The sequence below is a fragment of the Manis pentadactyla genome, chromosome 16 (assembly GCF_030020395.1).
Source record: "Manis pentadactyla isolate mManPen7 chromosome 16, mManPen7.hap1, whole genome shotgun sequence".
Taxonomy (NCBI): domain Eukaryota; kingdom Metazoa; phylum Chordata; class Mammalia; order Pholidota; family Manidae; genus Manis; species Manis pentadactyla.
Window position 1 is genome coordinate 31,280,488 of NC_080034.1, and position 23,957 is coordinate 31,304,444.

The window sequence follows — 23,957 nt, forward strand, 5'->3', positions numbered from 1 at the left end:
CTGTGGCCCACAGTGGTTTGATAACAAACCCTTTACCGGCTCCCTCCTTCCCATCCTCACTCCCTTCCACTCCTCCCTCCCCTGCTGAGGTTTCCATGAGGTCCCTCCTGACCACAGGGACTTGTACTGGCAGCCATGTGTGGCCCAGTCTGGGGAAAGATGTAAGTAGACCTGCTGAGAGCTTCTAGAACTCTTTTTCCCTGCTCTGGTAGGAGGCGCAGGAGAGGGTCTCTTTCTCCCACCTGCCTTTTTGGCTCTGTGTGGATGCCGTACATGAGCTTAATGCCTGGGGCTATGCCATCCACTTTACAACCCGGAGGGGAGACATGGACCACATGCTGAGGATGAGGGCAGAAGGCTGGAAGCCAGCCTCCTGGATGGCATCTTTGAGTCTCCTGATCGGCGCTGGGTCACCTACCTCTGCACTTGCTAAGGAAACAATGCATGTCCTTACAGATGAAGCCACTCTTATTTGGGTTTTCTGCTGTTTGCAGTGATACTCATCAATTTACTAACACAGGCCTTGTCCCAGAGGCATTACAATTGGAATCAAGGCTCCGTCACTACCACAGGCTTGAACTCCACAGGTGGCTGAGGACCAGGAGTCCCAGAAGGGAGAGGGACAAGTGGGCAGCAGGTGTATCTGAGGTCCCAAGGACGGAGGTTGTCGAGGGCAAGAAGGCAAATCCGCCATTAATCTAGCCAGGATGAGCATTGTTATTGTTATTATTATGAAGCATCTCCAGGCTCTCACACTTGTCCTGGCCTGGCCAGGCCCCACTAATGGCCCCATAAATCCCAGCCATAAAGAGTAATGGGGAGAGACAAATGAGATAATTAGGAATAAATCTCACCGAGGTCTCCATTCAGCACCATCCCTGGCCGATCTTCCGAGCCATTAGCCAGGCCCCTAATTAATGCTGAGCTGCCCAGGCGCTGAGGATGCTCCAGGCACAGGAGGGACTGGGCTGAGGGGCACCACTGCCCCCACAGTCAGTGGCAGTGGGTGACCTTGGGAGGAGCTGAGGGACTTGTGCCCACAGCCTGCCTGCTGGCTTTTCTGTCTCCAAGGCCCAGCAGGTGCTTTGTCTGACCTGTCCTGTCTGCCCCGGTCTCTCAGCTTCCTTTTCTTCATCTCACTCTATCTCCTGGAATCCACCTTCAATCTCTGTTTCTTTCTTATCAGACTGTCACTGTCTGCATTGTTGAGCCATCAAAGGTCTAAGTTAGCAGGAATTGTGGGGGCCCCTTATAACAGCCCTCACCACCTGTCCTCCCTGCGCTAGTCACCACCAGGGCAGGGATGCTATCGACGTCCCCAGCCCAACACTGGCCTCGAACAGGAGCCTCTCCCTCCGCGTTGGAGGCCGTCCCAGCTGGGGCACTTCTCACTGTGGGAGCGGTCTCTCTTGCCTGCGGCTGGCAGATCTCTCCTTGCTCTGTCTCCTCGGTCTTTTGCCTGTCTGCTGGAGCTTGTAAACAAGCCTTGCTTTCTCGTCTCAGGCCAAATGCCCTGAGCTGCATTTGACAACTTGATGTTTCCAGCCAGGCCCCACCCCCAACCTAGGCACCTCCTCGGGTCCACCCTAAGTAACTCCATAGTGACTTCTGTTGTTCTAATTTGCCAGGCTTCCCCCTTTTTCTTAAAGCACACTGTTTCTTTGGGAAGTTTCCCCCTCCAAGTCCACGTGGTTCTAGAGGGGTAGCCAAGGAACCCACCCTCCCTGGCCACAGAGGCCAGGGCCTTCATCATCCTCTGTCCCTGGACATGGTGACTGGACCAGGGATGAGCCTTGGCGCCTTCTCTGGACACCCTGAACTGGCAAAACTGAGAAATGTCAGGTGGACCCAGTCTCCCTTTCTCCCCCACCCCCCCACCAACCTGTCTGCAGTAGGCGGGAATGAAGCCGGAACCCAGAGAGAGGCCCACCCAGAGATGGTGGGAGCTGTGGGTATAAAAGCTGCTACAGGGTCAGGGAAGGTAGTAAACCAGGTGAGGGGCAAGGAAGGCTGGGAGGGGGCTTTTCTCTGAGAAGGCTGTTGGGGGTAGGTAGCTGAGGTGATTGAATGGCTGTGGTCACAGGCACCATCCCATGTCCTGTCCCCATATCATCCTGGGAACGGCAGACTGTGGAAAGGAGCGTGAACATTGGGGTGACAAAGGGCTGTCTCTATGATCTGTTTCCTCGTGCCCCCATGTGTGGCCTGAGGCTTCTGTCCCTGCTTCCTCCCTACCTGTCCTTGCAGGGGGCCAGTGCCAGGCACGACCACAGTGCTTTCCCACTGCTCAGCCATGGCGAGTGTCTGTAGCACCAGCCCCGAGAGCCTCAGGACCAGCCCCCAGACCTCCACCACCTCCTCCAGAACTGGCAAAGGCCCCAGGCCACGACTGGCTGCAGTCAATCAGTTTCAGGGCTGCTTAAAGGTGTCCAGTCCTGGCAGGCCCAGGTGTCGTGCTGGTGGAGAGGCCTGAAGCTCAGTTTGCACAGCTCTGCAGCAGAGCTCAGAGAAAGCCAATTAAAGGTGCCAAAGGGAGAAGCTGCTGGAGGCTATGAGGCAGAATGGCGGGTTGGCCACCCCTCCTTTCACAAGCCAGCCCCTGACGCAGCTACTTGCTTGGTCATGGGGCAAAATCTCTTGACTTTGGCACACAAACTCAGTGATCCCCCGTGGTCATAGGCAGTCCTGGCCAGGGGCAATTTAGCTTGACCTCACCATCTCCCGCCTTCCCCCATCTTTGGAGCGTGATCATTCCCATCTTGGGTTAGACCTCCCAGGGCATAAGGATGGCTCCTCAGGAGGTCTCCTAGGCAAAAGGGGGCCTGTCTACTGCTCCATAGATAAAAGAAAGCCAGAGGCAGGCTCTTTTCCTGGACACAGTGGCAGCCATTAGATTTCCAGAGTCTCATTGCTATTCCACTGTACATATAGAAAACTGAGGCCCATAGAGCCAAAGGGCCTCTTCCCTGGCCCCTAGCAGAGCCAGGGCTAGAAGTGACTGCTGGCTCAGACCAGCTGGTTGGAAAGCAGACACTGGGAGCTGACCAACAGGGCCATGGCTTGGGGAGGAAGGGTCTAGAACTAGGGCTTGTTCTGGAAGCCGTCTGGGCTGGGTGCGATAGGTAGGTGGCTTCTAAGACAAAAGCCATCTGCTTTCTAGCAGAGCTGAGGGCCACCTGGGCAAGGCTGGGTGGAGGTGAGGGGAGGCTGGGCAGGCTGGGATGTGGGAGGAAGGGGGTGCAGGGCTCCACAGCACAGCCCAGGCTGATCAGATCAGTCTCTGTAATGGTAAGTGTGTGAGTGCACGGTTGGTGTGTGTGTGTGACTTTGTATCTGAGTATGTGGCTGTGAGTCTGTGTGTGTGCGCATGAATGTGTGTGCATGCACACGTGTGAGTGCCTGAGGGAGGCTGGCTGAATCCCTCCCCGGTCCCGCCTCCACCCAGCTCCAGCCTCTCGGGTTTCAGCCACTGTCCTAAAGAAAACAGCCCAGAGCCTGCAGCAGGAAATCGCTATTTGGATTGCAGAGGCGCCTCTTCCTGCCACAGCCCCCATGGATGGGAGAGGGCCAGGGAGGGGGCCTTCCTGCCCACCTGGACCAGACCTCATGTTGGTCAGGAGCACAGCCCCACTAGTGTCCTTCAGACCCCAACTTGAGGCTGAGCCAGACACTGAACGGAAGCCCTCCCACCATTGTCTGCCCTCGTAAGGACCAAGAGCCACAGCAGTCAGAGAACTGGATGCCCACTGTGGCCCTGGGAGTGCACTGGCACACACACCCGGGAAGTGGCTGGGCATTGAAATCCCACTTTCAGGAATATACTATAGCTCTACCTCATTCATGCAAAAGGACATGTTTACCCAATCTTGTTTATAACAGAGAAATAAGTGGAAGAGACAAACAGGAACTGGGTAACTGGACTGTGGCTCATCCCCTCAGTGAAACTCCAGGGTGCTTTTCAAATGAGGAAGGTCCCCAGGACAAATGGTTAAATGATAAAAATGTGCAGGGCATTGTGTACAGGATTTTGACATTTTTCTAAAAAAAAGGAAAATGTGTAAATGCTTTATATATGCACAGATTAGACTTTTTAAACTTCGATACTTCGGGCATGCAATAACTAAGCAGAAAAATGAGAGAAAAGGATAAACGAACATTGTGGAAGAGATCTCTCCTGGCTTTGATATTGACTATGTGACCCTGTGCAGGTCACTTTCTCTCTGCATCCTGTGTTTTCTATGTGATCCCAGAGGTCCCCAAACTCTGATGTTGGCAAAGTGAGGCCTGTGTACCTGTGAATGAGTAGAGGGGTGCAGGCAAGGAACGGTGGGTGGGGGAGTCCTTCTCACCACCTCTTCGTAACTCCTCTGGCTGCATCTGCAACCCACTCCCAAGGCCACGGGAAAGCTCCCTTGAAAGACATGCCTTAAGAGAACTCAGCTTTCATCTGGTCCCAGTTCTGAGCTCCCTCTTTCCCACCAGAATGCCTCTGGCCCACTTGAATCTTTGTTCCTGGAGGTAGTGCCCACCAATTTCTCATGAGGTCTCCACTTTTCAAGGCCTTCTTCAGCCACGTCTTCTCTTTAGGACAATCCAAGTCTGACCCCAGGTTGTCCTCTCACTCACCCTGGGCCCCTTCCTCATCCCAAGGGGTGAGGGCGGGGCTCGTTCCAGCAAACCTCCCCGCCCGCCAGAATCCACTGCCCACCAGGTGAGCCCTGCAGTGCTCAGGCTTGCCCCTCCACCCTCTACACCAAGGGTGCTGGACGCATGGCGTCAGAGGGTCCTCTCAGTCCTGACAGTTTTCTTCTTTCTCAGGCCCCTGGTAATGGGGGGCCACCTGAGGCTGGGCCCTGTGACCCCCACTTAGGCCGTACCGGCCTCCTGATGCAGCCCAGAAACAAGCCCAGGGTGGCCGCCTCCCTGGCACTGCTCTGCCCCAGGTAGGTGTCACCTATGCCTCGGAGCCATCCGGGGAGGGGCTTTGAGAATCTGGAGTCAGCAGGAGATTCATTAATCAAAACCTGAACACATCTGCTGTTAATTAATTCCATGCCAAGGGTTAACTCCTCCCTCTCTGGGCTTCCACTTCCCTTTGGTGGGAAGAGGGACATAGTAGTGGGGGGGTCTGTACCCTTTTTTTTCCCTTGATGGGTACATGAAGGCAAGAAGGGACCATAAAAGGGACCCCAGAGGGCAGGTAGCCCCGCCATTTGGGTGCTTCGTAGGGGTCTGTGGGGAGTGTTTGCTTCTGAGACTCAGGCCTACGGACATTATTCAGAGTCCTGAGGAAATCTGATGGACAAATACCTTTATTTACAGCCACAAACAGCCCCGCCCGCCCTCCCCCCAGCCCCTTCCAGTCTTGCCTGTGCCGTTGCCCCTCCAGCCCGCCCTGCCCTCCCCCACCCCGGACGGGGCAGGCCCCCACGGGAGCCCAGGAAGGGGAACTCGCGAGGGGCTTGGCGGAGGCGGGGTGGGGTGTCGCTTTCACATTGTGCCGTCCGCTCAGCCTGGGGTGGCAGGGGAGGCGGCACCGGAGGCGGGGCCCCCACAGCCCCCTCCCCGCGGCCGCCCCTCCCCCGCCTTTCACAGTGTCGGCCGCCGAGTGGCAGGTCCCGGACCCCCGCCCGGCTCCCAGCGAGGTCACCGGCGAGGCCCCCAGCTCCCGCGGCGGGGGTGGCTCCGGGGCACCCGCTTCCCACCCGGCTGGGGCCCGAGGGGGCGGGGGGCGCGGTGAGAGGCCAGGGAGGGGCTCAGGCGTGGTGCCGGAGGCCCGGCCGGTCAGGAGGAGAAGCAGAGCCCGCAGCACTCCATGCAGATCTCCAGGCAGTCGGCGGACTCGCAGCAGGCGTCCAGGATGCCGCAGTCCAGGTCGCACGGCAGGTCGCAGTCGGCGCACTCGCCCGAGCCGCAGCAGCAGCACAGGCACGAGTCCTCGGAGCTGCACGAGCCGCACGTGGCGCAGTCCAGGACGATGTTGCACAGCGTCAGGAACTCGCAGAACAGGCAGGACAGGATGCAGTGGACGCAGCAGTCTGCGGGCGGCAGGGCGAGTGAGATGGGGGCAGGGGAACCGAGTTCCCGCAACCCTCCGCAGCTCCACGGTGGGGCCTGGGAGGCGCCCCCTTCACGGGCGATGACCCCGAGTTGTAGGGAGGGCCAGAGTTTGAACCGGGGCGGTCTGGATCCTGAGTCCCTGCTCTTAACCACCCTTGGCCATTTATTTAACAAACGGACGGAGTGGTGACATGTTCCCAGGCACTGTTCTAAGTGTTAGGCATGAATTAACTTAATTGAAACTCGCAACTCCCTGAGGTGGGGCTACTATTAGCCCCATTCTACAAATGAAGAAACTGAGGCACAGAGAAGTCAGTTCCTATAAATACATCCAGAAGCCTACCACTCGCTGCTCTTCTCAGCCTGGCAACCTGACAGCCTGCCCACTGGTCTCCCGGCTCCCCACCTTTGACTACCCCTCCTGCATCTATGCCCCACAGAGCCACCAGAGGAACTCTTGAAGAACTTCAGTTGCTTCTATTCATCCTGGGCCCAGAACCTTCTAGTGGCTTCCTCCTCCCTAGGAGTGAAAGCCGAAGATCTCAGAGTGGCCTCCACAGCCCCCATGAGCTGGTCCCTTCCCTGCCCTGTTCCGCGGATCCTTCTGCTGAGGTCACACTGGCTGTTCCTGGTCATACAGGCCCTGCTGTCCCCTCCAGGACTGCTCTCACTCTGGGAACAAGCTCAGTTCCATCCCTCCCCTTCTTCTTTGCCTAATGTCCCCTCTGAGTGAGGCTACAGCAGGCTCTTTCATACTACAACCTGCCTGTCCCACCCCAGCACTGCGGTCTCCTTACCTGGCCTGTCTGTCCCCCCACCTCCACCCCCGGCAGGGCTGATCACCTTCCAGAGTACCACACAGCTTCCTCCTCCTCCTAAAATGTAAGTTCCATCAGGGCAGCCATGTTTGTCTGGTTTGGTCACTGATCCACTACAAGTCCTTAGAACAGTGCCTGGCACATCACAGGTGTGAGTAAATATATGGTGAGTGGATTAATGCATGAGCCTGCCCTTGGGCACCCAGCTGGTAAGCAGTAGACCTGGGAACTGAACCCAGGCAGGCCAGCCCTCTCCCAGAGGCCAGAAAATGGGGCAGAGTGTCCAGTTCCCCTTACCAGGTGGGCCCCTGGCACAAGGTTCCTACTGGTCCTGTGGGAGTCTCACACTGCCATGGAGGGTCTGACTCCCCCACCCCATTCCTGTGTGGATGGACCGGGGTCCTGATACAGCTGGAACTGCTGCAGTCTAACTGCAAACTGGATAAGGGCATTTCCTTCAAATGCAAATCTGATGAGGTCACTACCTTGTTTAAAACCTTTCAATGGCTCCCTGTTGCCTCCAGATAAAGTCTAGGTCTACTGCATGTTCACAAGGCACCCCCTAATCCCCAGAGTCCCTGCCTGCTTGCAGTCTTACCTCTTACTATTTCTCACCTTGAATTTTATGATTAGCCACACAAGCCATTTCTCACCTCTGTGCTAATGCCCCCCTGGCTAGCTCCTTCTACTCTTCCTTTAAGACTTAGATACCTCCAGAGCTTTCCCAGATGCCCTCTCCAGCTTTCCGGGCTACTGGGGGTGTGCCCCCTATGTGCTCATAATCCCATGTGTAGCCTTATCACTTTATTTATCATTTCATATGGTGATTACTTGTTCGCAGTTTTTCGTGGACTGGGTACACAGCACACAGCACAGTGCCTGGCTCATAGCAGATGCCCAGTACACTTAAATGAATGAATACCCCCTTTACAAATAAGACTGTGGAGCAGCATCTGCTCTGTGGGGTGGGAAGCTTTGTGAATATGTTATGTGCGAATGTGTACACTGAATCCTATTTGTAGAGGACCAGGCCAGAGACCCCCACCATGGACAGGAATCACTGAGGAGGTCCGGGGTAAAGGGCAAGTGCCACTGAACTATAGGAGCTGTCTGCCATGCTGGAATGATGTCTGCTGGGACAGGGTGGGGGCTGGCTGCCCTGGGTGGCCCTGAAGAGGTCTTTTGTGTCACAGGAACAATGACAGATGTATCGGGGTCCTCTGGTCTCCCCTCACAGCCCCTGCCCCACTCCCAGTTAAGCATCATTTTATTCTGCTAGGTCTCATCAATGGATGGTCCACTCCTTGAGGAAAATTTGTTTCCAGAAATGGGGTGCTTAAGCTGGATCAGCCCAGAGGACTCCATTCCTTGTTATAGCAACTCTGGGAGAGCAGAGATAGGAAGGTGTTGCCTTTGAGCATGCAGATAAGCCTCACTTTACCCAGCAAGTGTTCTTTGCAAGGTTGTCCGATTTGAGAGTTGGCATCAGACTCCCTGGAACACTTGTTAAAAGGCAGACTCCTGAGTCCCACCCAGAGGTTCAGGTCGGGTAGGCCTGGTGTGTGGCTGAGACCGCACTTCTAACCAGGAGCCTGGTGAAGAGGCTGCTGCTGGGCCCTGGGCCCTGCTTCCAGGAACCCAGCTTTGCAGACCCCCCAGGGAGCAGAGGGAAGGGGTGCTTACCGTCCTGTGCCTGAAGAGGGATTTGGGGCGCGGCAGACCTGGGGCCGCTCTTGCTCTTCCTGCTGCCCTGGCTGGTGAGAGATGGGTGCGCCTGCAACTTCCGGTGGGCCTTGGGGCCACCCAGGGTGCCATTCCCTGCCCGTCTGCTGCTGCCCAGCTCCGAGGGGTGGCTGGAGCCATTCACCACCAGTGGGGTGCAGCTCAAGGGGTTCCCCTGAGGCTGGCCTAGAGAGATGATGAGAAAGTATGATGGGGGAAAGGGTGGGGGCTGCAGAGCCTCCCTGAGCTTTGCTCTAATCCTGCCTGCCTCACTCTAGATGCACCACAGTTCACCTAACTGCAGACAGGGCAACTGAGGCCCAGACAGCAGAACAGATTTGCCCAGAGGCACATCATGAAATAGCAGGTGAGCTGAGCCTGGCTCCTGACTTTCGACTCCCAGGCCAGTGCTCATTCCAGAAAAGACAGGGGTTCAGGGCAAGGGACGGGGCTCAGAGCCCAGGACCCCACCTTCTTACCCTACATGAAATCCACTCTCTTGCTCTTGGAGTCCTAGGATTTGGGCGAGAGCAGTGGTGGCCATGGGTGAGGGGACAGAGATGGTTTGGCTGGGATGGGGAGGACAGCAGGGAAGCAGTTAACCTTCGCCTCAGCCCCTGCCAAGCCCCCAGCTGTTTTTGCCCTTGGTGTGCTGGGTGATTTATTGGAAACATCTGTTTGGAGATGCAAGCGCTGGCCCAGGAATCCAGGGGCTCCTCACAGCAGCCCCTCCATCTCCTTTCTTTCTGCCTCAGCTCCTGCTCCCCATCTGGCCTCTGTGGGACAGCTGGCAGAAAGAGTTTGCTGAGGGGCCCTTAGGGTCTGGATGAAGGGGGAGAGAAAGGAAGGCCAGTGGGGAGACTCCAAGGCCAGGAAGCCCTGAGCCCCTGTCCCAGGCTGAGGGACCAGCTCCCTCCAGGCCAGGCCTCTGTGTTGAACTGTGGTATGAGGAGAGATCTGGGGGGCTGTTACAGGGGACAGTGGCCTCAATGCTTCTCTTGACTGAGAGGCTGGGCTGTCTGGAAATAGTAGCAGTCACATCGCTGAACACTTACTGCATGCCAGCCACTGTTCTAAGCACTTGACACGCTGATTAGTCTCTCACTGAATCCTCTCAGCATTTGTACAGGGCAGTATCCTCCTTTTACAGATGAGGAAACTGAGGCCCAGAGAAGTATAGTAACTTGTCCAAGGTCACACAGCTAGTAAGTGTCAGAGGTGGGACCAGCCTGGAGCCTAAAAGCTGAGGCTTGGAGGGCAGAGAGGCAATGAAGGGGAGAGAGGTTGGCAAGGAGGGGGACTGGGGAATAAGCTGTGACCATCAACAACGATCACTAGTCTTATAACTAGTAGCTTCCCCGTTTCGAGCTGCTGCTAGGTGCTAACAGTGCTAAGAGCTTTATGTGCTTCTTTGAGCACCACAAAAGTGCTACTATTATTGGCCCCATTTCATAGATGAAAGCACTGAGGCCCAGAGACGATAAAAGTTGCCAAAGATTCCACAACTATGAAGTGGAGGGTGGAGGGGATGGAGATTGAGAGAAAGCAGCTGAGGACAAGGTGGAGAGTCAGAGAGGATAGGAGACAGGGCTCTGGAGAGGCTCCGTGCTGGGGACCTTTGGCCCTGAGGTGTGGCTGGTGGCTGCATCTGGGTAAACAGGGGTAAGGCCATGGGAAGTGGCCAGGCCTGAATCATCCTGCCCCAGCTGCTTGGCCCCATGGGAGGTGACTGGGCTGAGTCCCTGGCCAGCCTTGGTGCCCCTTGCCCTGATGCCTAAACATGGGTACAGTGACCAGAAGGTGGGAGTGTGTGGTGAGCTGAGGGCCCTGGGAGGTTTGGGTAGACAGAGCTTGCCTGTGGCCATAGCCATGGGGGTGGCCATGGGGGTGAGTCATAGAGCAAACCCTCAGGGCCCCAGACACAGCAGTGTCTGTCCAGCTCGCATCCAGGCCCCCTCCTCCACGCAACAGCGCTGACCTCTTTCAATTCTGCTGGTGGGTGTGTCTGGAGGAGGCTGAGGGCAGTTCGCGAGCAGGATTTAGTAACCCTGACTTCCAGGGAGTCCAGCTTAGTCCCAGATGCCCTGGCTGAAGGCAGCTCCCTGCTCAGCCATGCCAGCTGCACGGGCTGGCATAGGGAAGAGCACTGGGCCAGGAGACCTGAGTTCTCCAGCTCTGTCCGGGGTGAGAGCTTCTCTGTACCTGCTTCCTCATCTTGGCGGTAGCTATCCTGCTCCTGCACCACAGCCTGATTTGAAGAGCATGTGAGATCATTCAGGGAAAGAAAGTTGCAGAGTACAAATATGTCCATAGATTTTGCAGATCTTATCGGTAATTATAAAATGATTCAGACTGCTGTTGAGGGTGAGGGTGGAGAATTCTCTCTCTCAGGACTTCAGAGCCAAGCCTGGGAATAGAGCTGAATTTTGCTTCTTTCTGTCCAGAGCAACTGGGGGCTTCTCTCCATTTTTGCCCTTGATACCCTGACGGATGGGGCTGCATCAGGCTCTAGCTCTTTGCCCCTGGCCCCCACCCAGCTCTCCTTCTGAGGTGAGGGGTACCTCTTTACATACAGCCTCATGCTCTCTTGTCCTGAACCATATTACCTAGAGCCTTCCCAAGCTCATTTTGAACGAATTTTATACTAATCATTTTGTATGTGGAGGTCTTGCACCTTCCCACTGCCTCCTCCTCAAGGTTCTGGCCCAGTGCTTGGCTCCCATGGGTGCCCATTGCATTATTGTGCCCACCTGGATTGTGAAACCCTTATATGTTGCCACCCCAATCCCCCAGCCCTTCAGAACTCACGTGTCACAGCTTCTGTGGGGACATTGAGGTCAGTGCTGTCCAGGGCCTGGGGGGCCCCAGGGCCATTGCCTTGGGGCATGAGGGGTGCCGCCTCCTCCAGGGAGCTCTCCTCTAGCGCTGCCTCCACAGGGTGAGTGGGTCCTGTGACTTCCTCCAGCCCAGGCAGAAGAGATGGGGTCTGGGCTAGGGAAAAAGCAGATGATGGAGGTATATCCAGGTGCCCTCCTGTCTGCCCGGCCCTGGTTCTCTTCCTGCAGCCCAGGAAGCTACACATCCTCACTCCTGGTCTCTTTATACCAGTTACCCAGCTCTTACCCTACCTGGTAACAGTGCAGACTTCCAAATAGAAAGCTCCCAAAACACAACCCACGAGTGAGCAAGGGTATGTGTATGTGTACACGTGTGTGCAAGTGTGCGTGTCAAGAAGAGGGGCCAGAAATGCACTATATGAAGGGAAGCGGGTGAGGAGGTAGAAGCACAGTGCAGCAGGGAACAGACAGTCGGTGATGGAGAGCGGGCAACAGGTATCAAGAGTGAGAAAGAATCAAAGGGACAGCAAGAGAGAAGCAACAAGAGACAGCGTCAGAACATGGCAGATTGGGCATGGAAGGAGAAAGCCCCAGCCAGCCAGTGACAGCCTGCCCGGGACGGAGGGAGTCAGCAAGAGAGGAAAGTCAGCGGTGGAGAGGAAGATGAAGACAGGGTCAGAGGCAGTGGCAACAGAGGAGGGAGTGAAAGACAGACGGGGCAAGAGGGAGGGAGACAGAAACTGGGTCGGAGACGGAGGGTGACAGCAAGAAAGAGTCAGACAAACCTAGGGGTGAGGAGCAGCATCGGGCCTGAGGCGGAGGGGCTATGGACAGGAAGGGAGACAGGCAGGCGGCCCAGGAGGCCTGGGAAGAGGTGGAAGGCAGCAACATATAATTACAGTGACAGCTCAGCCCCTCTGTGCAGGGTGGGTGGAAGGCAGAAATGGAGCCACCTTCAAACCCACAGCTCCTGAGGCACAGGACCAGAGCCGCCTGGGCCCAGGGAAGAAGGTTAGGGAGTTGGGAGGAAGGGGAGGGCGGCAGAAAGATGCTCAGCTCCCACCCCTCAGTGACTGCATGTGGGAGGGCCTGAGGCAGGCAGCAAGGGCGGAGCCAGGGGTCATGGGGCCAAGAGCCAAGCTGGGCAATTAGAGGGTGTAGGTTGGGGCCGGTGTCTCTCTTCAGTCTCCAGGCCATGCAGTCCAATGATAGGGTCCTGAATAGGCTGCCCCCACGCTGCCACATGCCATCTTGGGAGCGGGAGAGACATAGAAACAAGAGACTCTGAGAGACACAGAGACCAAAAGGGCACAGGGAGAAGCAAGCGACACAAGGAGACAGAGAAAGACAAAGAGAAAGGGTGGAGGAACCCGGAGACCCACCATGCACAGCACACAGAGATCAGGAGCGAGGCACCCCTGGAGGGACAGAGAGAGGGCACAGAGACTGCCTTGGAAGAGGAAATGGAGTCAATCTGAGCAGAGTGGTGTCCTCTGAACTATTTCCAGATGGGGGTGGGGGCAGCAGGGGGTACTTAGAGGGGTCAGTGCAGGGGCCTTGCAGAACCATGAGGGAGGGGACAGTCCAGGGGCTCCGCTGCCACCCTCTGAGCCTCGGAGACCCCTGAGCAATCCTTGTTCCAAAGACCCCAGGCACCCAGGGCCAGAGGATGGAGGCCTCGGAGGCCCCAAATGGGTAGCGCAGAAAGCAGCCCACGTCCCAGGGAAAGCCACAGGCCCTGCCTGGAGACAGGAGCTGGGGCAGGGCTCCTGTGGCCCCTGGAGGGTGGCAGAGGCATGTGCTGGGCACTGCTCACAGTGCCCACGGCTGCTCCAGGGTGGGTGCCCTCCAGACCCATCCACTCCCTGGGCCTGCTGACAGCCCCCTCACCACCGGGGGCAATGAGAGAGAAGTCACATGGCTTTTGGAGGCTGGCCAGAGGAGATGACACCTGAGGAGCACTGCTGCCTGCTGGATGGCATCTCTCCCGAGCCTGGTCTACAGCAGCTCAGACATGACTCTTGAGGGCTAAGACCAAGTTGGTATGAAGAGGGGGCTTAGGACTCAGGCCCTAACTCCCAGGAAGTGGGGAGGGGGGTGTCAATAACATATTAGTATGTTGTTATTAAATATATCAGTGACTGTCAGCCCCAGCCTCTGGCCCCACGGGCCTCTTGCCACATCCCTGCACCTGGAGTGCTGACTATCCCATGTGGTGTCACAAAAAAGGCCTGCATGAGAAACTGCAGGGTCCCAGCCCTGGTTTTTACCAGTTCCTGGCTTGGGAGGGTTACCAGGGCCTGGGTTACCCTGTGTGTAAGGGGTGGGGATCTGAATGTTATCCCTCAGGGCTTCAGAGTAAATGAGGTGCTCAGCAGGGCCCTGGCATGTGGGGGGCCATGCGCTAACCCTCTCATCACCCACCCCCCTACCTGCCCTCCTTTTCTCTTCCTCCCCCCTCCCTTCTTTCCTTCCTTCCTTCCTCCCACCCTCCCTCCCTCCCTTCCTGTGCTGTTTGGTTTAACATTTTTTAAGCAGCTATGATGCACCTCGCAAGATGTCAAGCACTAGGGAGACCAAAACAGGAAAACAGGTCACTGCGTCAGGAGCTGTGTCAGCGGTGGGTGGGGGTGGGCACACACACTGAGGGGCAGAGTCACGGCGGGGGCATCTGTCAGAATGGGGGAAGCACAGAAGCTGGGCCCTTACCCCAGGGGTGTGCCTACAAGTCTTGCTGGAGATGGCAATGCCTACACTGGGCTGTGAAAAATCAGTCAGCAAAGAGGAGGAAAGGGACATTTTGACAAGAGCAGCAGGAACCATGACCCCACAAATGAGGGAAAGCATAGCCATCTGGTGGTGTTGAGGCCAGAAAGCCTATGATGAGAGCTGGGGCACTGCAGGCCTTGTGGACAGTTCTCAGTCTTTCTCCTGATGTCACTGGGGCACACAAGGGGGAAACCATCAGTCCTATAGTAGAATGAATCAGGACTGAAGCTCTATGGCCCCCAGGGTTGGAGAGGGAGGAAGGTAAGAAAAAGGGGTTAAGGGAGACTGGTCCCCATCTCTGCCCTCTGCCCCCAGTGCCGCCACTCTCCGGGGAGGGTCTCCTAATAGTCACCGTCACCCTCAGGGCTGGCAGCCTGAATCGGTGGACACATCCTAAGGAGGCCCTCCTGTGGGACACCTGCCTTCTAGGGTAGGGCCAGCAACAGAACTTGGAAGGAAACCAGGAGAAAAGAAAAGCCAGTCCAGTCCGGCCAGCTGGACCTGGAAGCACAGGCCGACAGGCCTCCTGGATGGGGTGGGAGGGGCAGGGGGGACCCAGCAGATGCCCGAGGGAGAGACACTGAAGGCCCAAGAGGGAACTGTGCTGGGTGTGCAGAGATTTGGATGCAGAGTGAGAAGGAATGAGGCAAGAAGACCTTCTCTCTGAGGGAGAAACTGCCCAGAGGGCTCTGATGCCAAGATGCTGGACCAAGAAACTGCTCCAACTAGGAGCACACGGAGCAGAAAAGCCAGACAAGAGGCAGAGCCCAAGAGCTCAACCATCAAGAGACTAAAAGAGGCCAGTTTTCTTTCTTGTGGCCATAAGCCCGGCTATTTGGCCAGAGAGGAGAATATCTCTGAGGAGAAACTCCTGGGGGATGTTCAAGAGGGTAGAAATGTGGGCTGGAGGGAAGGGGTGGCCAGCAAAGGCCAAGTGCCACTGTGTGGACGTGTAAGTCCTGTTCTGCCTACAGGTGCCTGCAAGGCGGGCAGTGGGTGGGGTTGGTGCCCATCCTTCATGAAACTGCCATCTGCTCACTTAGCCGCATACCTGCTCCAGCTGCCCAGAGGGCCACCTTCCTCTAATGGGCACAGGGGACCAACTATATATGCTGGTGGTGTCTCTGAGCAGAAGCCCCAGCCCCACACCTCTCTCAAGGGTCCCTGTCTACCAGGCAGACATACAAAAAGGCAACACCCCCTTTGCCTCGACATACTTTGATCCCAACACAGGATAAAGTTCTGGTCATTGGCCTGAATTCTGGAAAGACAGCTACGGAAAGGAGTGGACTAGTCATGATTAAATCCATAAACCCAAGAGAGAAGGCTGAGAATTGCAACCTCAGTGGGACCCTGTGGGCTCCCTCTGCCTGCTGTCCACCAAACCGAGGGATGCTCTGGACCGAGAAGGAGTGGGGGCTGGGATGGTCTCGCTGATGGGATGGGTTCCCTCCAAGCCTGGAAATGACCCACGGGGCCCTTGTTCCAGAGCTCCAAGGGCTGGCCCCTCAAGTCCAGCCCTCTCCATTATCTCTGTGGACAGTGGAGCTGGGCTTCTCCCTGGGAGCCCTGAGCACCTCTGGAAACAGAGAGCCAGGATCTGGTCTGTTGGGAGAGTAGTGACTGGAACACCACCCTCCATTCTCTCCTGGGCCTGGAATTCAAGGCTTTGGTCTACATCTTTGGCCTATCAATGGACAAGGATCCTGTCCAGGCTGATTGAGCTCTCCATGGCCCAGGCCACCTCCGGACCTTCTGACCAATCTACCCATGTTTACAGTACTCCTCTTGACCAGAAGGGCTTACCCCTCCCACTCCCCAAATCCACCCCTTACCAGATCTGACCTAGCTCCAGCTTCTTCCAGAAGACATTCCCTGAGTCCTGGCCCCTACCAAGGGCCCACGTACTGAGAACTTAGCACCCAGCATCCCCTGTTGTTAATTGTAGCTTGATATTGACCTCCTGGCTCCTCAACCAGACTGCACCCTCCCCAGCCCACTTCCTCAGGGCGCTGTCAGTATTCATCTCTGCACTCCCATTGGGCACTCAGCACATGTCTGTTGGTGAGGCTTGAGCTCTGGAGTCTGGGGAAAGGAGAGAATGAGGAGGCGAGGATTAGGGGTGGCACCTGGCTCCAAGCCCCAAGGTGAAGACTGCTCTTGCTCGTTACAGACTTGGGACGGACTGGTCATAGTCCGAGGCTGCCAGGCTGAGGACTGGAGAGGGCCTAAGCTAGCCGATTAGGCTGGGTCGGGCTGGTTTTATTTTAGGTCTGAAGGCTCCAATTCCCTAGGAAATTCAATTTAGAACCGAGAGCTGGAATGTGACGCCCCAGTGCTGGACCGAAATCTGTAGGTGAGGGGGCCAAGCTCTGGGTGCTCTCAGAGGCGGGGGAGGGGGTAAGGGGCCGCTGAGGGGGCCAAGAGTGTGGGGGCCTGGCCACCTGCCCCCCCAGACCTGCCCTGGTCTCCTTACTCCCCGTCTGCATCTGGGGTGGTTGAAGGAGGGCCTGACTTACTCCCTGGCTGTCCTGCCAGCAGGGCCCCTGGGGAAGGGGGTGTGGCGCTGCTGCATTGCTGTTCTTTCAGGGCTCAGCAGGGAACATGGGGGATTCTGGTCTCAGATTCAGGCGTCTGTGGGGTTTTGGCTGGTCTCCTGCGGTTTGGGCTTCCTGGGCAGCAGGCTCATTCTCCCAAGGCGGCAGAGCTAGGCCTCTCCGTGTTATGAAAGCCACATTGTCTGGTCCAGCCCAGGCTGGGGAGGGGGCTCGCTGGGGTGCTGGGGGCCTCAAGTTACAGCCTAGGGCTTAACCCTCCCAATGGCCTGCTTCAGCTCCCTCTTCTCCCTCCTGTGGCTCAGAATGGCTCATACAGGGGAGAGGATTTTGGAAGGAGAGAGCAGAGAAAATGGATAAATGGAGAAGACAGCAGGGACAGCAGGAGGATGAGCAAGAAGCAGGAGGCCGAGAAAGAGGAGGGCTGAGAGAGGCTGAGAAGGAAGAAGGGTCCCAGATACAGAGAAAGATCCTTCCCAGCCTCCTGCCTCTAGCTCTTCCCAGGCTGAAAGAGCCTAGTTCTTGCAGGAGTTTATTCCCCAGAAGTCCCTGTTCCAGGGGCCCCCACAGAAAGGAGGGAACCCAAGGGTTAGCAGGGACGCACAGCACACACATTAGTCTCATCTATGAGAGGACCCCTGGCCAGACATCTCCCTCTTGTCGTCACTCTGTTGCAGGAGACCCCGCCCTCCAGCCCTGGGTGTCCAGAGTGCCAGCATCCACACCAGGTAGACTTGAGGGGCTGAGACACACCTCTCCTAATAGGCCAACAAGACCCTATGGGCAGATGGGGAGACTGAGGCCAGAGAGGGGAAGGAAGTTGTCCAACGCCATGCATGGAGTCAGTGTCAAGAGTCCAGGAGCAGATCTTCATTACTCAGAGACTCAAAGAGGGGAGAAAAGGAGAATGAGGATGGGTGAGAGGAAGGCAAAAGAATTAGGCCAACCTAGAGCTGCGTAAAGTCATGAACTCTGGGCCTAATATTCGTGCACTCCATCCCAGGGCCCCTACAGATCTTAGAAGTCCCTGACTTCTCCCTGACCCTATGTTCCGTTGTGAGCCTCAGCGTATGTCTGTACAGTGGGGAGAATGGACTGAGAACCGCAGCGGGCAGAGCCCCCACCTCACACCCCCAGGGAGCTGCAAATCCTCCCCAGGTTCAGAGGCTCCCAGAGGAACCCCAGGGAGGTTACAGACCTGTGAGTTGGAAGGGCATTTCACTCGGGTTGTGGGAATGTGGTTGGGGTTAGAGAGTGTGAGATTGAGTGAGTGAGTGAGAGTGAGAGTGAGTGAGTGAGTGAGTGAGTGAGTGAGTGAGTGAGTGTGTGTGTGTGTGTGTGTGTGTGTGTGTGTGTGTGTGTGTGTGTGTGTGTGTGTGTGTGTGTGTGTGTGTGTGTGTGTGTGTGTGAAGGTGCTCGCTCGCGTAGGATAGGAGCAGCAAGGACTGGCTAAGCCCGGGTGGGGAGGATAGAAAGAGAGACAAGATGGCAAGGAGGGGAGGGGCTGGGTCCTGTAGCTGCTTGCAGCAGAGGAAAGTTTTCGGGAAGCGCTGGGCTCTTGGTTGAGTTGGGGGAAGGGAAGAGAGAAAGACTCAGACACCTCAGCCCCCGCCGGAGGCCCCCATAAATATTTACACATTGGGCAGAAATGGTTGTGACACAAATCCCAGACGGACAGACACTGCGGTGTGTGTCTGCTGTTGGGAGTGGGGGTAGCTGGGGCCAATTTGGCGCAGCCACCGCCTCCATTCGGGCCCTGCCCCCATCACCCCAGCCTTCCACTGTCCTGGACCCGATACCCTGACCCCCACCCTACCTCCCCCACCCAGGCTTCTCTGACAGTCTCCCCACGTCTTGAGGAGGAGGTAGAATAAACACCCTCCCACTCCACCCCATGCCCAGCCGCCTACCCGACTCAGGTTCGGCCTCGCCTCCATTCCCGGTCCTACCTGGGCCGAGGTCTGCGCTGGGGGCTCCATGGGGCGCGTCGCAGTGAGGGGGGCGCTGGCTCACTTGGGACATCGGCCCGGGACCTGCGGAAAATAGGGCTCAGCAGGCAGGGTCGATCTTCCCCCCGCGGGTGCAGGGAGAAGGGGGCTGGGCGCGGGGTGATCCGGCCACGGACGCGCGCCTCCCCTCTCCAAGGCCACCACCGACGAACTTACTCTTGAAAGCTGCGCGCTACCCTCTCGCCTAGCCGGGATCACCGCGCGGGGCCTGCCATTGAGCGCCAGCTGAGGGCGCCCCAGCGAGGGGCCACTCGGCCCCTCTCGCCCGCCCGCGCCCCCTCCGCTCTCCCCAGCTTCTTCCTCCGGTTCCGGCGCCAGCTCGCTCGGCTCGCCCCCTCCCTTCCTCCCCCGCTCCCTGCGGCCCCCGCGCTCTTCCCCGGCCCGCCTTTCCCCTCCTCTCTCTGCAGGCCCACCCCCTCCCCGCCCCCTCCTCGCCTTCCCAGTCGCCCCTCTCACCACGTCCCTTCCCCCGCGCCGGGCTGGGCGCTGCCAGGGCCGGACACGTCTGTCCGCGGGGCGCCGCGGCCGGAGCCCCCACAGGAAGCCGGCCCCGCGCGTTTCCTCCGCGCTCTCAGAGCTGGGCCCGTCTCCCTAAATCTCCACCCCACCCCCCACCCCAGGCCAGCGCCCCGAGGGGCAGCAGAGGGAGATGGCTGCGCGTTCTCCTTCGCTTGCCCTAAACTCTGCAAAAGTTTTCGGAAAATCAGGAAAACGAGGGAGAGAGATAGAGCCAGAGAGAGAGGAAGAGAGAGAGAAAGAAGCCACAGTGACCTCAGCTGCCTCGAGCCAATTGTCTGAATAACTGTGGCCCCCAATCTCGTTGTCCCAAAGGTGGGAGTGATCACGTTCTTCGGACACCCTTTGCCTACCCCCTCGGTCTGCGTCTGCGGCTCACAGCTGTCGTGCCCACCCAGCCAGAAGTTGTCCCTCCGGGAAATCCGCTTGGTGACTAGCCTACCGTGTCCCATAGCAGCCCCGAGCATCTCTAATCCTCCCCCCCCCACCCGCCACAGCTATGCGTGGGAATGTGTGTCAGAAAACCACTTTGGAGGCAGAGAGAGGTTCTCCGAGTTCAGCCCTTCCTTTGGCTGCGGACCGGAATGCAAGGCCTTCCAAAGTGCGAGTGCAACGGGGAAAGGGGAGAGAAGGGGCCGCGCCGGGCGGGGCAGCCCCGCGGCACAGCTGGAGCTGTGGGCTGAGTCCCTCCCTCTTCAGGGCCGTGGGGGAAGGAAGGAGCCGCCGCCGCGCAGTCCCGGGGGTTCCAGAGCCCCCAGTGTGACCCCGGGGCCAGGGTCCCGGGAAGGGGGGAGGGCTTGGAGCCTGCGGCCCCTGGGTGGGACGGCACGGGCGCGTGGATGAGCCTCAGGTGGGGCGGCTCGCTGCGGTGCGAGCGTGTAGGCCAGGCCGCCTGGGAGCCGCGTCTGGGCTCCCCACCACGAGGGCTGGTGAGCAATCAGGGAGGCGGCGGCGGCGGCGCCGGGCCGGTTCTTCTAGTCCCGCGTTCCAGCCCAGGCTTGAAGCGAAGCGGGGGACTGGGACGCCGGGGGCCGAGTGAGGGACTCGGAGTTTCCCCCTTGGTCTCCGCCAGCCCCGGCAGTCGCTACTTACGGCGCTCGAGGGTCCACCCGCCGCCGTCGTGGCCAGGACAGCCGTGGCCTCCGCGGCGCCCGCCGAGTTCTCACCACCGCGGCGGGGTCCCAGCGAAGTGGCCAGGAGGCTGTGGCCGGAATAGGGGGCCCCGGGCCGGGACGAGGGCGTCCCGCTCCCGGGGCCGGGCTGCCTGCTGCGGGGGCCTGGCCTGGCGCCCCGGAGCCAGCCCGGATCCGGCTGCTGTCTGAGAGCTCTGGAGAGCGAGGCGGACTCCCCCTTCCTGGCAAGGGCTGAGTCACCGGGACGCGCCCGCGCGCTGGGGCTTGGTGCCTGCTACATTCTTACCAGCTTACCTGGGCCCCCGGGAAGGGCTCCCTGGCCTCCAAGGATGGTGTTTGAGGGGTAAAGGGGATGGACACCGTCTCCAGGGCAGCCCCCAACGTCTTCCTCTCTGCCTGTCCTGCATATAGGGCTCCTTCTCCAACCACAGACCCTAGCCCTGCACACACCCCGCCTCTTTTCAAACCATCCAGGGCCCCTCAGGCTGGCTCAGCCCAGTCCCCAGCCTTACTGTCCGAAATCTCCAGCCTGAGCTCAGAAATCCCCTGAATCTGGCCCCAGTACTAATATGCCTGTTTTCTTGGAAATGTAAACTAAGTTTTAAATTTAATCCCACATGTTGGTTATGCAGGTGTGTTCAGTTTGTGAAAATTCAGCAAGCTGAACATTTAACGTACATGCCCTTTTCTATATGACTGTTATACTTGAATAAAAAGTTTTTAAAAAATCAGCAGTCTTTAAACTCAACACTCCAAGACAGAGTACAGGTAGCATGTGATGGCCTGGCAGTGGTTCTTGGCATTGGGCTCCAGTTCAGATCCCAGCCCTACCATCCATGAGTTTCCTCGGGGAAGTCCCTTCAACTCTCTGAGCCTCAGGAGGATGAACATTTGGGACACTCACTGTGGAACCCAAGGAATCCAGGGCAAGGACTAGGGTGGAGTAAGTGAGGCACTCGCCTGGGGTGCAAAGTTTAGGATAGTGCCATGACAAATAACGTTTTCATCCATTATTTTAAAAAACCAAGTCAACAGATTACAACCCTGCCAGCCAGCTGCTTATTTTTTAAAATAAAGTTTTATTGGAACCAGGGCCAGGATTAGGGTGAAGCATGAGAGATAGGATCCTGCAAGTTCAGGGTTAGATCCTGTTGGTATTTTGTTCATCATGGATTTGCATCAATTTTGAATTTTAGATATATTGCAGGAAAATATTACCTTTATTACTGAACTTTTCGACTCCCCCCTTAAGTTTTGCACCTGAGCCAAGTTTCTCACTCACTTGAGGCCTTACACACCTCACCCTAGTCCCTGGCCTACTACTGTCTCTTTCTGAAGGACCTGCTAGGACCTCTGTGTAAATGAGCAGAGGTTGGAGATGCATACATAACAATTGGTAGGATCTGCACTTGAGCCCAGACCTAGATTTCCTGGGGCTCACTGATCAGTTCAGAATAAAATGCGAAGTCCTTACAGTGGCCTTCAGGCTCTGAGAGCTGGGCTCTGATTTTGCCTTCCTCTTCTCTCACTCATTCCCTTTCAGTCTATTTGCTGAGTTTGTTTTTTTAAGTGCCTCATGTGCTTGCCTCAGGGCCTTTGCACTTGCTCTTCCCTCTATCCAGAATGTGCTTCCGTTAGATAGTTACATGGCCCCCTTCCTCATTTCCTTTGCTTATGTCACCTTCTCAGACAGGCCGTCTTAGACCCCACACTCTGTCCGCTCACACCACTTAAGTGTTCTTCATAGAACTTCCCACCTCTTTTCTTATTATAAATTTTGCTTGTTTTTTTGTAGAATGAAAGCTCCAGGAGCTAGGGCACTTTGCTTTGTCTGCTAGTATATTGCCTAGAATTGTATCTAATACAGAGAGCTCAGTAAATATTTCCAGTTTCACAGACTGGAAAATAAGGGATGGGAGAGAGGAAGGGGCTAAGGCAAATCACACAGTGAGTTAGTGGCAAGTTCTTACTAAGTCTCAGATTTCCAGACTTCCAACCCAAGGCTCCTTCCTGCCTTCCTCGGGCTTATCCTCACACTCTACCGCCAGTCTTCCAGGCAATGAAGGGTAACAGTGATCCTTCACAGCTCTCTCTACAGTCCTTTCCACACAATGCACTCACAAGGCCTGGCCCAGCTCCAGCCCCTGGTGGCCACCCCTCCCCAGTGTCCGGTAGGCATGCACAGTGCTTCCAGCTTCCTGTCTCTGGCACAGGGCCAGTCGGAGGCTGGGCTGGGTTCCACAGCTGGATCACAGCTGTGGTCTCTGCAGTGCCCTGGAGGATGGGGGACAGGACACTGTGGTGCAACCTCCCTGCAGAGCGCTGTGTAAAGGAGAGGGTGGTAATTGTGTGTAGTGGAGGGAGGCTGCCAGATAGGATCTGACAATCTCCAGCTCCAGTTCCCCTCCTGAACTCCCTCCCTGATGGGTGCTGAGTGGGGAATGGGGCTTGAACCCCTCCTTCCTGAAGGAAGTGGCATGCAATGGAGTGAGGGGGCTCTGGCCTCAGGCCTGACTCTACCCCTCTCTTAGTCTTGGTGATCAGATGTGATGGTGATATGTCACACTCAGTACACATGACTTGGGTATGTTCTATATCCAGCCTCTTGATAGATATTTCTAGGTTTGTTGCTTCCTTTAACACCCACACAGCCCAGCTGGTTGTTATTCCCATTTTATATGAAGAAACTGAGGCATAGCGAGGTGAAGTGACTTGCCCATGGCCACACAGCTAGTAGTAGGTGGAGCTGGCCCTTGTTCCACACCTTATAGGCCAAGAGCAGAGCCCATTGCAATCTCTGAAATGGCCTTTAGTACACAGAGGCAACAATAGTATTCTTCTTAGTGTGTCTCCCATCTCCAAGCTGGTTGCCAAAGATGAAGACACGGCCCTCCACATGCCTCCTCTGTTCATTGGTAATTGGGGCACCAGGCACTTGGCAGAGTAGAAAGGAGTGTGGCTTGGTTTGGTGTCAAGGAGACCAGATCCATCCTGGCTCAGTCACTTCTGTCTAGCTATGTGATTTGAGACAAGTCACCTGAATTCTCCGAGCTTCCGGTTTTGTGTAAATCCGAGAGGGCAGCCCCCACCTCATAAGTGGGGGAGAAATTAAATGAGCACCTGGTACAGCATTGTTGATGCTCAGTAACTGCTGACTCCCTCACCAGCCCTTCCCTTCCCTGTTCACACAGCAGCAAAGGAGGGGAGCCACAGAGGGCCAGGTGCCTCCCCTTCTGAGTCTCACACAGGGCTTAGTAAGTGACAGGCACGACAAACAGCACTTTACATGAATCAACCAATTTAATATTCACAATACTAATTATTGATTAATACTAAATACCAGTATTTCCCCCAGTTCTCAGATGAGGAAACAGAAGCACAGAGTAGTTAAGGAATTTGCTTAAGCCCTGCAGCCTTCCACGGCCTCCCAGCCACACCATCTTCCCTGGGGCTGGGGGTAGTTGGCTCAGGGTGTCACTGATCATCTGCTCCTGTGTAGGGTCCCTCCCTGTCATCCTCAGGGTAAGTTAATTAACTC

At 56.8% G+C, this 23,957-nt stretch overlaps 1 protein-coding gene across 5 annotated transcripts; it reads right to left on the reverse strand.

Moving 5' to 3' along the window:
- Nucleotides 1–5,364: 5,364 nt before the first annotated feature.
- Nucleotides 5,365–20,631, reverse strand: MDFI (MyoD family inhibitor). 5 transcript variants are annotated; one of them, XM_057493928.1, is made up of 5 exons: nt 18,927–19,081; nt 18,711–18,794; nt 11,409–11,591; nt 8,562–8,786; nt 5,366–6,038 (listed from the first exon to the last, which is right to left on the reverse strand). In XM_057493928.1, the coding sequence occupies exons 2-5, from the start codon at nt 18,781–18,783 to the stop codon at nt 5,785–5,787; spliced, it is 735 nt and encodes a 244-aa protein (XP_057349911.1). In that variant the 5' UTR covers nt 18,784–18,794; nt 18,927–19,081; the 3' UTR covers nt 5,366–5,784. The 5 variants fall into 5 exon arrangements, with proteins under 5 accessions (XP_036783509.2, XP_057349911.1, XP_057349910.1 ...); XM_057493927.1 differs by lacking the exon at nt 18,927–19,081 and adding an exon at nt 20,379–20,627 and having other exon boundaries at nt 5,367–6,038; XM_036927612.2 differs by lacking the exon at nt 18,927–19,081 and adding an exon at nt 20,379–20,626 and having other exon boundaries at nt 5,367–6,038; nt 18,672–18,794.
- Between the last annotated feature and the right edge of the window lie 3,326 nt (nt 20,632–23,957).

Bases quoted from the DNA above. Each gene is read 5' to 3' on its own strand.
- MDFI (XM_036927612.2), bottom strand. From the start codon at position 18,783: ATGTCCCAAGTGAGCCAGCGCCCCCCTCACTGCGACGCGCCCCATGGA. The intron at 11,592-18,671 runs GTAGGCGGCTGG...CTTTTTCCCTAG, and splicing joins CGAGGCCGAACCTGAGTCGG to CCCAGACCCCATCTCTTCTG. The intron at 8,787-11,408 runs GTGAGTTCTGAA...TCATCTCTCTAG, and splicing joins CCCCACAGAAGCTGTGACAC to GCCAGCCTCAGGGGAACCCC.